The sequence below is a fragment of the Hippoglossus hippoglossus genome, chromosome 23, assembly GCF_009819705.1.
Source record: "Hippoglossus hippoglossus isolate fHipHip1 chromosome 23, fHipHip1.pri, whole genome shotgun sequence".
In the NCBI taxonomy this organism is placed as follows: domain Eukaryota; kingdom Metazoa; phylum Chordata; class Actinopteri; order Pleuronectiformes; family Pleuronectidae; genus Hippoglossus; species Hippoglossus hippoglossus.
Genome location: NC_047173.1, coordinates 14,318,753 through 14,334,244, shown reverse-complemented (window position 1 = coordinate 14,334,244; position 15,492 = coordinate 14,318,753). Strand labels below are relative to the sequence as shown.

General features: G+C 45.1%; 1 protein-coding gene across 3 annotated transcripts in view; it reads left to right on the top strand.

Annotated features, from left to right (window-relative positions):
• Positions 1-5,161, top strand: part of gnai1 (guanine nucleotide binding protein (G protein), alpha inhibiting activity polypeptide 1) — a 33,115-nt gene extending 27,954 nt beyond the window's left edge. For 2 of the 3 annotated variants that reach the window (XM_034578210.1, XM_034578209.1), the window contains exons 6-10: positions 1,224-1,352; positions 2,637-2,766; positions 2,882-3,035; positions 3,167-3,389; positions 3,931-5,161. In XM_034578210.1, coding sequence (XP_034434101.1) covers positions 1,224-1,352; positions 2,637-2,766; positions 2,882-3,035; positions 3,167-3,357 — 604 coding nt within the window. In that variant the 3' untranslated portion in view covers positions 3,358-3,389; positions 3,931-5,161. The remainder of the gene's footprint in view (positions 1-1,223; positions 1,353-2,636; positions 2,767-2,881; positions 3,036-3,166; positions 3,390-3,930) is intronic. The other variant, XM_034578208.1, reaches the window with a different exon arrangement.
• The last annotated feature ends 10,331 nt before the right edge of the window (positions 5,162-15,492 follow it).

Sequence of the window (15,492 nt, the reverse complement as noted above, 5' to 3'; positions counted from 1 at the left end):
ATGTTTCAGGTCACATCATCAGTTTGATAATTGAGGGACTTAAAAACAAACTATGCTCATCAGGTGATTGTAGTTTTCTGGTGAAAGTTCGTTCAGAAAAACAATTTTTCAAAACTTCTAATCTTAGATGTTGTAATAGCACAACCATCAGCAAAAAAGAGTAAATGTTGTTTTGCTGTGTGGAAGTTTAGGGGATTTTCATGGAACAGTGGTTTTAGTAAGAGGAATAAAAGAAAGCTTAGAATCCACTTTAAGTGCCAAGGCCCAACAAATGGTCCACAACTAATGCCTCTTTTCAAAAAGATGAAATCAGTTAAAAAGGTCAAATGAACGCCCTCTGTCACAATGTTAAAGAAAATTTAAAAACCAACCCTGAATCTGCTCCTTTGCGTAATCCTGCTGACAAACACCATCCATCCTATTCCTCTTTATTCCCATTCACGAGCAGAACTGTGGATAAGAGGAATGTGGAGCAGCACCCTGGACAGACGGTTTATCCATTACACCGCAGACACATTCACACTTTCACGTAGGAAGTTTTCCACTTCAGCTGCGTTTCCTTCGACCCGGGAAGGAACCTGCAGGGAATCCACCAAACACAGACAAAACAACAGTTCAGTCCCATCTCAGTGAAAAGAGCAGGAGCTGTTTGCTCGGAGGCAGCAGCTCCAACCACTAAACCACGGAGCCATTACGTCTAAATTTAACTCAGAACGGTTCCTGTATTTTATGTCTTAAATGTGTTTCCAGGTTATAGACTGTATCTAAAGATGAACGACTAAAAAGTAAAAGTACACATAAAGATGTTTTCTATCGTCCCACTGATGTTAATTATTGGATGCAGTCATGATTGACAGCCGTGACTGACTCGTGATCAGCCTGTGTGTTGATGGGAACTCGCTGTCATCCGAAAATATTGCAAAATAACGTTGAAAGAAATCCTCAGATTTCGCAACATGAAGTCATTTTCCACTCAAACGTTGTTCCAACAGGAAAGTTTGAACCATGACGTGTTTTCAGTCTGAAAGGATCTAACCTGAGTAGTTTGAACGCACTTGCCCTTGATGCTTCTGACACAGTTTCTCCCACTCGTTTCCCCTCCTGCTCCCTCTCGCCTCCTTTTATTCTCTTCACCCTCTTTCCCTCTCTTCTTTTCCCTCCTCCTCCTCCTCCTCCTCCTCCTCCTCCTCCTCCTCTTGTCCGTCTCCTCCTCCTCCTCGCAGCTACTTGAACGATCTGGACAGGATATCCCAGGCCACCTACATCCCAACCCAGCAGGATGTCCTGAGGACCCGAGTCAAAACCACAGGCATTGTGGAGACACACTTCACGTTCAAGGACCTGCACTTCAAGTGAGAATTTACTTCACTTGAACAATCGCATCAAACTGTGTTGGGTTTTTTTTTTTACACGATGGCTTAATTAAGTTTCCTTCCTGTTACTGACTCACTGGCTCCAATAGAAATTCCCTTTGTTGCATGTGCAGCTGTGAGTTGCGACACAGTGTGTGATGGTGTCGTGCGCAGCAGCAGCGATGACTCAGGCCGCACAGACACAACGTGGGGGCAGGCGGCTCCATGATGTCACGTTTGTCACATTGACATTGAAATTCATTCACGGCCGGAAGACAGAAATCCCACTGTTGGTTTGTTACACAAACACAGCAGGGGGTTTCTCCTGGCCGAAACTCAGGTGGGCGTGGTACTGAGCCCGGGGCAGACACCCGGGGGGGGGGGGGCAGACACCCGGGGAGCCATGCACTGCTCCGCTGCCCCGGGGCAGAGCGCACGGCTCCGGGGAACGGACCCAGGGACCAGGGTTGCTTACAGCCCGGCCACAGAACCACAAAGCTCGGGGCAGACTGTTACCTTCTGCGACTTCATACTGAAGATACGCATTCTTTACTATAATTGGTTTCCACTGAACTAGAATTTTGTCACCTCGCAATTCTCTGTACAGGAAGAAACCCGGCACACAAACACAAAGTTTATGCACAAACAAACGCGCAATGTTTTCCGTTTTTTGAGACTTACACAGTCATAATAACACAGCATCATTGTCACTGTGTATTTCAGCTTTCAACTCACTAACTCTGCAGCTGTGAGGGTAAAGAGAATTAAACAGAACTGATCTTCTCAGCCAGGATGTTGGATCTTTTAAATAAGTCAGATTTATTTCGTTTCCAGCAGCTTTTGAGTGACAATATTATCTGATTTATTTTCCTTGACAATCTTCCTTTATGCTCTTGTTATCTGAACTTAAATTCTCGAATTGCGAGACGTGTAAAGATCAGCAAATCACCCACATAGCAGAGCAAATGGGAAATACAGTGTAAGAGCTAAAAGTCTGCTCCTCTCCCGAATCCTTTTTCCTGTTCGACGGTTACAGTCATTGTGGACATGGACTTTAACTGGACCGATGAATATTCTCTCCATCGCAAAGACAAAGATTTGTTTTCTTTCCTCTTCATCGCGTCTCGTCATCAGTGAGACCAGCGACTCTTCCACACATTAGTTTTTGCCTTTGGGTTCCACAAACACTGCTCATATTGTCTTGTATGTTCTGTGGGATTCACTCAAGTGGATGGGATGTATGACGAGGAACATGCTGACACGGTCTTTCTCTCTGTCCCCCAGAATGTTTGACGTGGGCGGTCAGCGATCTGAGAGGAAGAAGTGGATCCACTGCTTCGAGGGCGTGACCGCCATCATCTTCTGCGTGGCCCTCAGCGACTACGACCTGGTGCTGGCCGAGGACGAGGAGATGGTGAGTCAGACCTGGAGGAAAGATAGTATCTGCTTGATGGGTCATAGATGGAGTCCCCGTGTTCATGGATCAGTGTGAAGCACAATGACCGACGTCGTCTTCCTTCTTTCCTCAGAACCGAATGCACGAGAGTATGAAGCTGTTCGACAGCATCTGCAACAACAAGTGGTTCACGGACACCTCCATCATCCTCTTCCTCAACAAGAAGGACCTGTTCGAGGAGAAGATCAAGAAGAGTCCTCTCACCATCTGCTACCCAGAGTATGCAGGTGAGACCGGCAGCATCTTAATGTCTTGAAATATCTTTTCAAAAATACCACCAGGGGGGTGTTCAAGATGATTTGGCTCAACTTTAAATACAGTCTTCTGATTGTGACCTCCCGCTCTTCGTCTTTTCCAGGCTCCAACACGTATGAGGAAGCCGCCGCCTACATCCAGTGCCAGTTCGAGGACCTGAACAAGCGGAAGGACACCAAGGAGATTTACACCCACTTCACCTGCGCCACAGACACCAAGAATGTGCAGTTTGTCTTTGACGCCGTCACCGACGTGATCATCAAGAACAACCTGAAAGACTGTGGTCTCTTCTGAGGACAATGACCACAAAGTCCCTTTTTTTCTTGGTAAGGAACCCTCCTCCTCCTCATCTTCTTCTTCCTCATCCCCCCCACGCCACGCCCTTTGCGACTGGCTCACATGCTGCGGACATGTGTGCGCACATGTGTGGCTCTGCGTCACGGATGAGAACACACGTCAGGATAATGACTGAAGGCGTGTTCCCTGTAGCATCGGGATGCGGTGGGAGTTGCTAAGGAAACAGAGGGAGCCTGGTTTTAAATGTCTGCCTCCAATCTGGCGTTTCCTCGGTCAAAATGTGTTTAACAAACTAGTGTTGAATCGTTCAGAATCCCAGAGGAGCTGGAGCTGACCACAGACATGCAGGCTAATCGGTCCTAATCAAAACTCATAATTTAATCACTGAATCGTTGGAATCAGTGCCATCTGTTATCAGGGGCCTAAATAGATTTTATGCTCCATTTAGATGTTTGTGAAATGTTAGCGACGAGGTTGAGCTCTGCAGAGCGTCTCTTTAAAAAAAAAAAGAAAACAAGCCATCCCTCCTCTTTCCCCCCCCTCCCTTCACGTCTCTCTCTGTGTCCTCAGGCGGTGGAGCCAGCTTATTGTGCATCTTTGGTGGGGAAGATGAGAAGAGTCGGGAGGATCAGTCACGGACCAGTGCTGTACTATACGCCACTTTTAACAGCTTTATTTATGTTTTTGTCTTGGAACATTTTTGAACTAGCGTTGAAATTTGTGTAGGATGTTTGTATCATTGTAAAAGCGTCACGGCAAATTCTCGCACAATTTCCCCCTTGTTTTTTTTGTTTCTATTCTCGTGGAGGAGGTGGAGGCGATCTCGTTAGTTTTTTGTTTTTTTTGCTGTTTCTTATGCCGCTGTCTCTGGAAAAGGAAACTTTGCAATTGGTGGACATTCTTCTTTTCTTCCTTACCTTCAACCGAAAGGGAAGAGAAGAGGCACAACTTTGAGTCCAGTTTGTTGGTACCTGTGCCTTCGCATGCCTTTTACTGCGGTCGTAGTCCTAATGCTTGTTCTGTTGCCTGCTGACTTGTTCTGAACATAAAGAGGTAAACTGTTTTCATATGTTAGTGTCCCTGCTATCTTCTATGTGCACACCACTGAGCTATCAGGAGGAGGAGGAGGATTTCCCTCTGGTCTAAACAGGTACATGGGTCGTCATAGTGACCGACATGTAGCCTCCACAGTCCACTACCCCCACGCCCCCCCCCCAGGCCTCGCTGGCCGATCCACACAGTACAATACTGAGATGTATATTGTGACCCCCACAGATCTGGGGTTCGGGTTTTTAAACGGTGTATAAAACATCCCCTCTTCCCAACCATTCAGAAAAAGGCTCGTCGAGGCGCTGGGCTTATAATACGCTCACGTGTTTTAAAGTACAAAGACCAGAGTTGGCACATGTTACTGTATATTTTAATGTATTCGGAGGAGGGAAAAAAACTGAACCACGGAAAAGATTGTTGTAAAGGTGAAGACGCAGTCGGACGCCGTTCTTGGATCTCATCCAGCTGCAGTGCGTAGAGGGCGGGGCGGGGGGAGGGGGGGGTCGCTGTTTGAGGATCCGCGAAGAAGGCGATGATTAATTATGAGGTGACGGGAATAAAGAAGGTCAAGGGAAAGCTGGTCTGTGATTTTTAGATCAGTGCTACTTTGCCAAGAGGTGTGACACGGTCCTGGATCTGTTCATATAAAGAAACTGCCACAACTGTCGATGTATGTGTATGTTCTCCGCAGAAGGAGGATCTTTGTAGACTCATCTCCCTTATTTTGCTAATAAAAACCAATTACAAACCACGTGGAGTCGCTGTGTCCTTTCACACGTGTATCAACAGTTGCTGAAGCATTTTAAACGAGTGGCAGCTTCGTGCGAATGTGGTATGATGGATATATTCAATCTGTTGACTGTTGCTTCTACATGTCCTGCTCTGCTGAAGCATTAATATATCAAACTGTAAGTGAATCCGTTAATGACCTGAGAGAGTTCATGCTTAAATATGCTGGAGAGTATTCTTGCTTTGATCCCTTTTGTGTTGACGTGGTCGGACGCCGCCCACTTCCCATCCTCACAAATGCCGCGCACGCCGCCCCTCAGCGTGCGCCCTATGCATCGTGTGCATCTGTTATGAACGGAGACGCCTTGTTGTCTCCACGTTGGCAGGTACACACACAACGCTGTGAGTTCGTCACACCGCCTCCATCACATTGATATTCCTGTGTGGCCTTTTAAAGGCTGCGTTACCTGCTGTCGCGCTCGATGCAGAGGTTTGTTCAGATGAACATTGATCAGGCCTGAACTCTTTGGCCGCAGCTGAAGGGCTGACGTGTGTTCCCTGATGCATAGAAGCTGCCTTCATCCTATTTTCCTATTGGCTCGTGACTGTGATGTAAAGCACTAATAAGGTTGTCTCCACAGGCTGATGTATGTCTGACCTGTATAAATACCAATTGAAAACATCCTAAACAGCTGATTGTTTACGTCACAGCCCACAATTCATTAGAGAACTATCTAAAATGATCGTTAGGAAAAACTGATTTGACGTATACTTTAACATGCAGTCTACTGATGACCTATACCACAGCCAGCCATCAGGGGGCGATCTACATGGTTTTGGCCTCATTTCGGTGGAGCTGTCATGTCGTCCATGTTTGTTTACACCCATTCAAATCAACGTTAGTATAACAAAGAAATTAGATTCCACGGAGCTAGCTGCTTTCAACCTGACGTCAGCTGACAGCGACGCACCAGTTTCCCCAGTGGAGGACGAGATACGGACGCTAGTTCAGCTCCATTCAACTTCACAGCAGCCATTTTAAATGGTGGTGGACCGACCATGTGGCCCAGTAATGTCCTACAGGCCCAGGTTAGAAACTGAACTACGACGAGTCTTTACAGGTAAGTTCTTTACATTATTTCTCCCTGCTGTGCGACCTGTGTCAGCTCATTGTGTTAAAAGGCCGTTTACTAATGTAAATCTGCTGATTCTGTGATTCTTGCTCAATTTCATCAACCCATGATGCAAATTGGGGCATTTTGTTAATTTTTGCGTGAACCACACTGCAAATAGGAATCGATATGAGCCTAAAAACAACACCACACTTCAGCATGCAGCTCAAACACAGAGCCAGAGTAGCACCGGGTGGAGAAGCTGCATAAAGTGTGTGTATGTGTATCCCTAGGATGCAAACACCCATTAGCTGCTGTTCACACCAGATTAATTGAGGCCACAGCAGCAGAACCTCAGTGTTGTGCAACAAGATGTGAATTTATTTTCTCCTAAGTTACACATGTTTCAGCATATTGTATTAAAAAAATAATGTATTTTGGCCTTTGTGTATTTTATGCCATTTGTACGCAACATGGTCGTTTACACACACACATGCACACTGGTTATTTGCGTGTGCTGATGCTCGCCCGTGCACCGGTGGAATGGTACAAAGTACATTTATCGTATTACTGTATTTATTGTGTATTCACCTGAAAGTTGTGTAGTCATCGTTCCGACCTTGGTGTGAGTCAGAAGATTGAAAAAAACACGGAGGCTGTGAACACAATGTGTTGTATTTATGTGTTTAAACAACACTCTGACACCTCTTTACAATATTTTAGCAAAATAAGGAAGAACAAAGAATAAGTATCAGGTGTGACTGACGTGTAAATAATTTAAAATCAGAAGTAGCGTCTGTTTGGTGGTGAACAAAAGTTCAACATTGGACAAGTTGACATTAACGGCTGCTGTTTTAGTGTTGACTGTAAAATTGGGTTAATGGGTTCATAGTTGCTGACGTCAGCGACTCATGACTCATAATTGAAGCTGTTTTCCTCAGAGTTGTTTTGACTTGAGTTCAGGGGAATTTTCTCAGTCAGGAGTTAATTTTTCATGTGTCTGTACTTGACTGAGATAGATTTCTTTTTGCTTTTCCACTTTGACTCCACGACACATATCAGCAAATATCTGCTCCACTACGTTTTTACAACACATACATTGATATTTATATATTTTTTTTAAGTAATCAATAATGAGTGGTTTTTAAAAATGGTTTTGGAAGTTTAGAAGTGAACAATTAATTGATTAATTAATTAATATTACAGTGTTTGCAGTAGCATCGACTGCAGCATTAATATGACACAAATCTTGTATTTAACAGAATAGGCGTGTACTTTTACTTTCACTTGAGTACTTCCTCCGCCACTGCCTGAGGTGCAGCTGCACCATCGCCGGCATCCTCGCGTTACAAGTTGACACTTGAAAGGTGGAGCGGGTCTGAGGGAGATAAATGAGAGTTACATTTGTGCGATGTCGGCTCCCACGGGTGCTGCCAATTGGGGAAGTTGTAGTGTGTGAATGAGGATGAGGAGGGTGAGGAGGGTGGGGGGTACATATGTTGTATTTATAGCACCTTTAAAGATGAGAGAGAGCGAGGAGAAGACGGAGCGAACGAGGGGGCGGCCATGATGTATCGGTGTAAAAGCAACAGGGGTGACACTGTTGAGGCTTCACTTCGCAATAACGAGAGGGTGGAGAATGTCTGAAGTGTGTGTGTGTGAGGAAGAGGAGGAGGAGGAGGGTGTAAATAGATGGAACAATGGAGGCATTTTCTCTCTGCTGTTCCATCGCCGTGTTGTCTCTGTTGTCTCTCTCCTCGATCACTTTCTCTGGGGGCCAGCGGTTGGCAACAGAGATAAGACGGCTTATCAGCGCCGCCGCCATGTCGGACAGGACGCATTGTAACAGCGAGCGAGACGCACTTTTCAGCCCCGGCTGCACATTCTCCCGCTCGCTGGGTCGTCTGTAGACGTCATGTCGTCGAGCCGGTTTCTGGGGCCCGGGCGTTCACTGCAGTCGATTTTTATCACATCACTCTTCTATCTACCAATTGATTTCTATTTTCTGCTGCTGAAGCCACACACTCTGAAGTGGCCTCTCACCACCAGGGTCACGGTTGTTTACAGGCGGTTCGCCAGAGCTATTTAAAGAGCCTCACTAAAATTAAACAACAGAACTACTTGTATAGCACATTTTTTGTATTTCTGTCATCATGCCAAGTATTTGTTCACATTGGATTATGAGACACTACAGAGACACCAGTATGTGTACAAACCCGTTCTCCCGACCAGGGGCTTTGATTTCTATAATCAGGGGCACAAGGGTCCCTCTTTACAGATTTTTGTCGTCCAAGATCAAAGGTCAAAGCTGCTGTGATCAAAATATATATATTTTTTTATCTGTGAACGTGATATAAAAAATAAAAAAAAACTCTGGAAGCTTTTCAAATTTGGTTCAAACGTTCCCTCGGACTCGCAACTGAACTGATTACATTTTGTCTGTGCAAGGTCAAAGGTCAAGGCCTGAAAATAGAGCATTTATACCCTTTTCAAGTTGTAACACAAAACATAAAATTATGAATCTGAAAATGAAAATGAGCAATGACCCTTATGAATAATAATTCAATTTTATAATATAATAATTCAAAGTGTAGTTATGTTTTGTGATTTAGGTGAAATTACTTCAGAAATCTTTGGCATTTTCTCTCAGAGAGAAATATAAAAATGGTGTGTGTGTGTGTGTGTGTGTGTGTGTGTGTGTGTGTGTGCGCGCGCGCAATTACCAATCAGAATCCTGTTTGAAGTCGTGTGTCATGACATCTTAGAGACGGCAACTTCCGTCATCGTCATCAAACCCAATTAGCTTCTCCTTTTTCTTCATCTTCATGTATTTGTGTGGCTGAGAGTGTGACAGATTGAGTGTCTGTGTGTGGGTGGGAGGAATGTTTGTGTGTTTGTACGTGTGCATTTGTGCGTCGTTCAGGATGCTGTGTGTGTGTGTGTCTGCCGTCTGTGCTTCTGCTCGTCACCTGATATTCGCTGGCCATGTTCATTCAGTCCGCAGATTCCAGCTTTCATCTCCACAGACACGCAAGCGCACACACACACACACACACACACACACACACACACACACACACACACACACACACACACACACACACACACACGCTTTCCCCCGTGATGTCACTGATTCCGCGCTCCATGGCAACAGTGAGCGAGGAAGCGAGAGGAGAGAGGGAGGGTAAACGGAGCGATATTCCTCCATAGTGAGAGGATGAAGTTGTTATAAATAGCTCCTGATGTTCCTGGGAGTCGGACGCAGGGGTTGGGGGGGGGGGGGTCTTCGTCAGAGCTGAGGTGTCTCACTGAGAACATTTTGTCGTCATCAGGCGGCGATTTTCAGGCGCCAAAGAAGAGTGAACGCCCTGACTCGTCCTTTGGCCCTGCAGGAGAAACTTCCTGTCAGAACCACAGTGGAGTTATTTTGAGACCGTTTCAAAGAGGAGCAGAACTCGGCGCTGTGAGTGGAATGGCCTAAAAACGACTCACAGCTGGCACGGACGCGGAATAACTTTTCTTATTCTCGTCTGTCCTCAATCATCCCCTCCTCTGTCTCCATGTGATGTGTTCGAATTCCCTGCAGCTCTCTGAGCGTTCTTTCCGTCTCATCAGTGGTTTCTCTGATCCTGCCGGTGCGAAGCGTCACTTGCGTCAGTTAAATGTGTGAATGTGCATCTTGTGTTTCTATACCAGTTGTTTTTTAGCCCTGGAGGGGTGCAGGGGGGGGGGGTGGAGTCCTTCAACAGGTCACAAGACAAAACGGAGGGGTCACGAGATGATTTTCAAGGTCATCAAAGAAAATGCATGTTGTGCTATACAGTTATCTTTGTGTAGCTTTGCTGTTGTGTTCCCAGACAGCAGCTGGCAAAATCCAGTCTGTAGATCAGAGCAGGATTAAGAACGGACACGTCGTCTATCGGAGAATTCAACTAATCAAAGTATGAACGACTTGAGGAGATTTAACAGGTTGTCATTTTGTTTTCTGAAACATCTCTGCAGCTCTATGGAGGGAAGGTTGTTAGGATGTTAAATGGAAAAGTAAACAGACAATTGACACATGCACTTTAGCATATGTTCAGCTGAGAGAATGAATGAATGAAAGCTCTCTCTCTCTCTCTCTCTCTCCCTCTCCCTCTCTCTCTCTCTCTCTCTCCCTCCCTCTCTCCCTCTCTCTCTCTCCCTCTCCCTCTCCCTCCCTCCCTCAGGCCAGTGAGAACAGCCGTGCGATCTTTTGATGAGGATGTTTGGGATTAAACGCAGCGTTTTCACCCTCTTAACATTCCTGCCTGCCCACTGCGGACGGAACATTAAAGGTCCACTGCCAGTCACATGGGCTCTTTAACCGACGCCACATTTCACACGCCAACGTGTTGAAGCAGCAACCCCCCCCCCCCCCCACACACACACACACACACACACACACACACACACACACACACACACACACACACACACATTCCTACATCATGTCCCCCGTCCCCAGAATAACATGTCGCTGTGGTCACGCTTAGAACGTAGATCACACATTAATCGGTAGTTTCACGGGGGAACAAGGGGATGATTGTGTTTCGTGCAAACACTGTCACATTCATGTCAACACATGCTTTAGTTAGTTATCCATGTCTAATGATGAGGCGTGTGGCCAGCAGCCGTCTGGTTGCCCCGATTCATGCAGGTCAGAGGGGACATGTTTGGGAGGGTTTAGAAAAGGGTCAAATATTAGAACAATAAATGAAGAACACACTAAACAAATTTACACATATTTATACGTGTACACCAGGAAGTACTGCAAGAAATACAGTTCAGTCGAGCTTGTAGCAAGCTGTTGATCAAACAAGGAACATTCAAGGTCGACTTACTTTGCTTGTTCTGTGACTTCAGACCACGTCAAACAGACGACATCAGCAAATAAAGTTTCCTCAGTTGGCGTGGAACTGTTTTTTCTATTCTTCTCCGCACTTACAGGACTTCTCCCTTAAATCGTTTTGAAGATATCATTTTTTCCTTCGACTGTATTTATTGGATCCCGACTATTCGTTGACGTTTGCGGCGCAACATGAATACAACCCAAAGACATTAGCTCCTTCATGACATCATCGCACCGCAGGTCTTTGTTTATTGTTTGTTTGAGAGACCCCCAGTGGTTGAAATTACACATTGCACTTTTAATTAGTTATTTGACCCTTTAAAAACAGATGTTATGATTGACAGCTGGGACTGACTTGTGATTGGTTGATCACCTGTATTAAGGGAGCCTTCCTGACGCTGCTGCACTTCCTGATCGCTACCGTGTCGAATTTGGCTCCAAAGAATAAAACTTTAATACAAGACGTCATGCGTGAACATGATTTTTGTCTGTAATGATGTTGAAGACACCAACTCCCATGATCCCACAGTAATCATCAAATTAGGTCTTCTGTTATTGTTTTGACTGGGAGACCCCTAGTGGCTGACGTTAGGCATTGTGCGTTAAAAGGTTTTAGAACAATGTGAAGTTTAAAAACATCGTAGACGTAATTTGCTGACGTAGGCTGTGGAATTCAGCCGAAAGCCACAGAAAACATGAGTAAGTGGACGTTGATCGGTTCATGTGGACTTTAGCATCTAAAAGGGTCAGAAGTGGGAGGGAGGATGTTGTGCGTTTGCTTTTGGCTGAAGGAATCGTAAAACTGACCCTCTCCTCCGCTACCTCGGCCCGTCTGTGGGCAGCAGCCTTCTGCCGCTCCCACTGCCAATGAATCACTTCTTATTCATAAAAATGATGCATGAAAATTACTGTATTGTCCCACTTTTGTTTTGCAAACGAGACGAATCCAATTCCAGGCGCTAGTAGGTTTTTCCAGCGTGGCGTCATTTCCTGACCCCAGCACCTGCTCTGAGTCAGAAGAAGATGAGGAAGAGGAAGAGGAAGAGTGCAAATGTTCCGAGGAAATATGTTAAACGGGCGTCTTTCAGCTCGAGGCATGTTATGTCATCTGTATTCATCAGCTGATGAAGCCAAGCATGAGGAGATATGCAGCGGTTGTTAATGGAACAGGGAGTGGGGGCTTGCAGGCTGCAGACCGACACTCATCTATATTTAATCCTGTAAATGGTCATTTAGAGGCACTTCCAGTGGAATCCGATGCCTAATTACCAAAGGAAGAAACTTCTCCGAAAAGCAAAGCACATAATCAATAGGAGCCAGAATCATTGGCCTCTCTCTGCGTCTGTGTCCGTTCAAATCACTTCTTCTTCTTTAGGCCAGAAAACTCGCTTGAATTATTTATCGCCCTGTGATTGCTCACCTGCATGTGCGCACCTCCCATCACCACACAAACACACACACACACACACACACAGACCCACACACAACTCGTCTCTGTATCCGGAAATTGCTGTCAGACAAAGCAGTTTGTGATTTAACGGGGGGGGAGAGGAAGAGAAGGAGGAGCTGACTGTCGACAGTAAACCGTGTCAGAGTGGATTCACCACAGCCGGCGTTCACTTAATGGCTTTATGTGGTGTCGCTGCACATTAGCTCTGCAACATTATCCAATTTAACCAACCGCTCCATCCACTCCTCTGATCTCACTTTTTTACTAAAAGGCCCGAAAGGCTCTGTGAGGCAGTTTCTGATTCTGATGCGAGATATCTTTTTATTTTTAAAACATACTTTTGTTTCAATCGTTAAAAATCCATTTATTTTGTTTTTGCATATTGACGCTCGTCGAAAAATGAGAATGAAATTTATTTTTTCTCACATTTTCCTCTTATGTCAGGAATTTAATGCAAAGTCAGACATTTTCTTTATGTGGGACGTTTGTGAAATGTGTTAAAATAGTTAAATCATTGTTCTGTATAAAAATGTAATGATTAAATATGAGTCATTGTGTCACATTCACAGTTTGTTATTCCCTCCCCCCCCCTGCACATGGCACATAGTCAGCTTCCTTACTCAGAGCTCCCTCTAGAGAAATATGTCCCACACTGCATCTGTCTCACACCAATTAGTGCCCACATCCTGAGCTGTAACCTCGTTAGGAGGCGTGCTGGGCCGGTATCATGCAGCAGCAGCTCACCCATATTGGAGACTACTGGAGAGTGTTGTATTTGATAATAATAATGATTAATAATAATAACAATACATGCCACTTTTCTGAAATGACATTAAAAAATAAATATAGTACATAATCAATAAAACTAACAGATGTACAACAACATTAAAATGAGCCTTAACATTTGATAAAGTTGTGATTGTGATCCTCTTAACAAAAACTCAAAAGTCTCTCCTCAAAAAGTTCTGCCACTGTTGAACTTTCCTCCTTGTGTCTTACAATCATTTCATTTCAACAATTTTTGCACAATCACTCTGCTTCAATATTTCTCTTCCTCGGTTATTTTCTTTCTCTTGGGTGTGAAGCTCCTTTATTTTGAAAAGTCTGCTATAATTAGGGGGTTATTATCTCTGCGGTGACGACGCAGGACATTTCACGCTTCGTAAAGGTTGTCCTAATCATGTGAACCATCGAGGGCTATTTAAAGAACTCCTGCACTGGCATAACCCAGATCTCCGTGTGATGACGACGAGGACCCCCGTGTTGCTGTGGCAACAGCACATCAACCAAGGACACTCGTGGTTGGCATCCGTCAGAGGCTTCGTGTGTGTGTGTTGTTTATTGTCGTGTGTGTTGTCGAGCACACCCCACATGCCTCACCACAATGTCATCACAGCAGGAACACAAACAGCCGGGCGTTCACAGTTTGGAGGTTTTTTTGGGGGAAAATGAGCAGATGTCCCCTTGAAGTGCGTCTACCGCTCACTTCCTGTTTTTCTCGGCGAGTTGACGGTTTGGATCGAGTTTAATGGAGAATTCTTTGTGCGTCCTCTTCTTGCTCCAGTGCAGAGCGGTGAGATGAGAAGCAGTGTGGTATCCAATAACGCCAAATCACGAAGTCACTATTCGAGAAATCAATATGTCGCGTCTCAGGTATCTGATGGTGGCCCAAAATAACATCCCATTGCTTGCGCATGCAGGGGATCGAACCTGTGTCTCATTTCGGAGGCCGCATCTTTCGGAGGCTGCGTTTGAAGACTGTTCCGATGCAAAGGCTCTTCCAAATTCGGCCGACAATCCCAGGGTTCATTGCGCTTCTGTGATGAACTGTAGAACGTGTCCTCTGAAGGATGCAGCCCCTGAATTGAGACACAGCTCAAAACCTACTACCCACATCCTCCTCGTGTCACAGGGCTGATGCCGAGCGCAACAATTTGTGGCGTGGTGACTCACCTGTAGGGTTCAGCGTGTTTCAGATAAGATAAGGAAAATGGAAAATGAGGCTGCGTTACATTCCCTCCTCACACACTCCAGTAATTAGAGCATAAGTGGATTAAGCTGTAGGGACGGCTGTGAGATGTATCTGCAGGCAGGCGTCTGATTGGTCGATCAGCGGCCGCCACTGTGAGCGGACTGAGATCAATAAGAGGAACTAACTGAGGCATAAATCGCTGCAGGAGCGAGGAGACGCTTCTGAATCGATATGACAGCTGTGGTACTGTGTGTGTGTGTGTGTGTGTGTGTGTGTGTGTGTGTGTGTATTTATGTGGTGGAACTTCTTTCTTTCTAGATTAATTTGATGATGATGATGATATGACTTTTTTTTTTACATCATACACAATCTCCGTGACTGGATTGTCATCTTATTTGTGAGCGTCCCATCAGATCCATTCCAGGCTCCATTAACTGCTCTTTTCCACCAGCAGATGGCAGCATGGCAGCTTCACTCTGCTGCAGCTCAGACATGTTTGTGCCAAATCAGAAAACATGTCACTCAAAACTTCTTCTTAGTCTTTGGATCGTTCATCTTGACGAGTCTCTCTCTTCTTTTCTCTCTCTGCAGAGATCAACTTTAGAAGCTGTGCAGATAATAGTAATTTATTTTATGAAATGGTATCACCCTCTAACACTGATAATAGAACATATCTGCTACTTGCATGTACTGTATGTTAAATCCACTTGAGATATACCATGCTTAATATAAAGAATATGAGAAATTGAAACAATACTCTACTTCTATCTGTTGTACGGTGATACTGATTCAAACCACACCACCTGATGCAGCAGCTCCCAGCTCCCAACACATGATGATGGGAGATTATAATGAAGTGACTTTCCTCTGCTGACTTCTCTCCAGTCTTCAGATCTGAGGGGGAACTAGAGGTTAGGATCTAGTCTGAGCAACAGTGTGTGTTGATGTG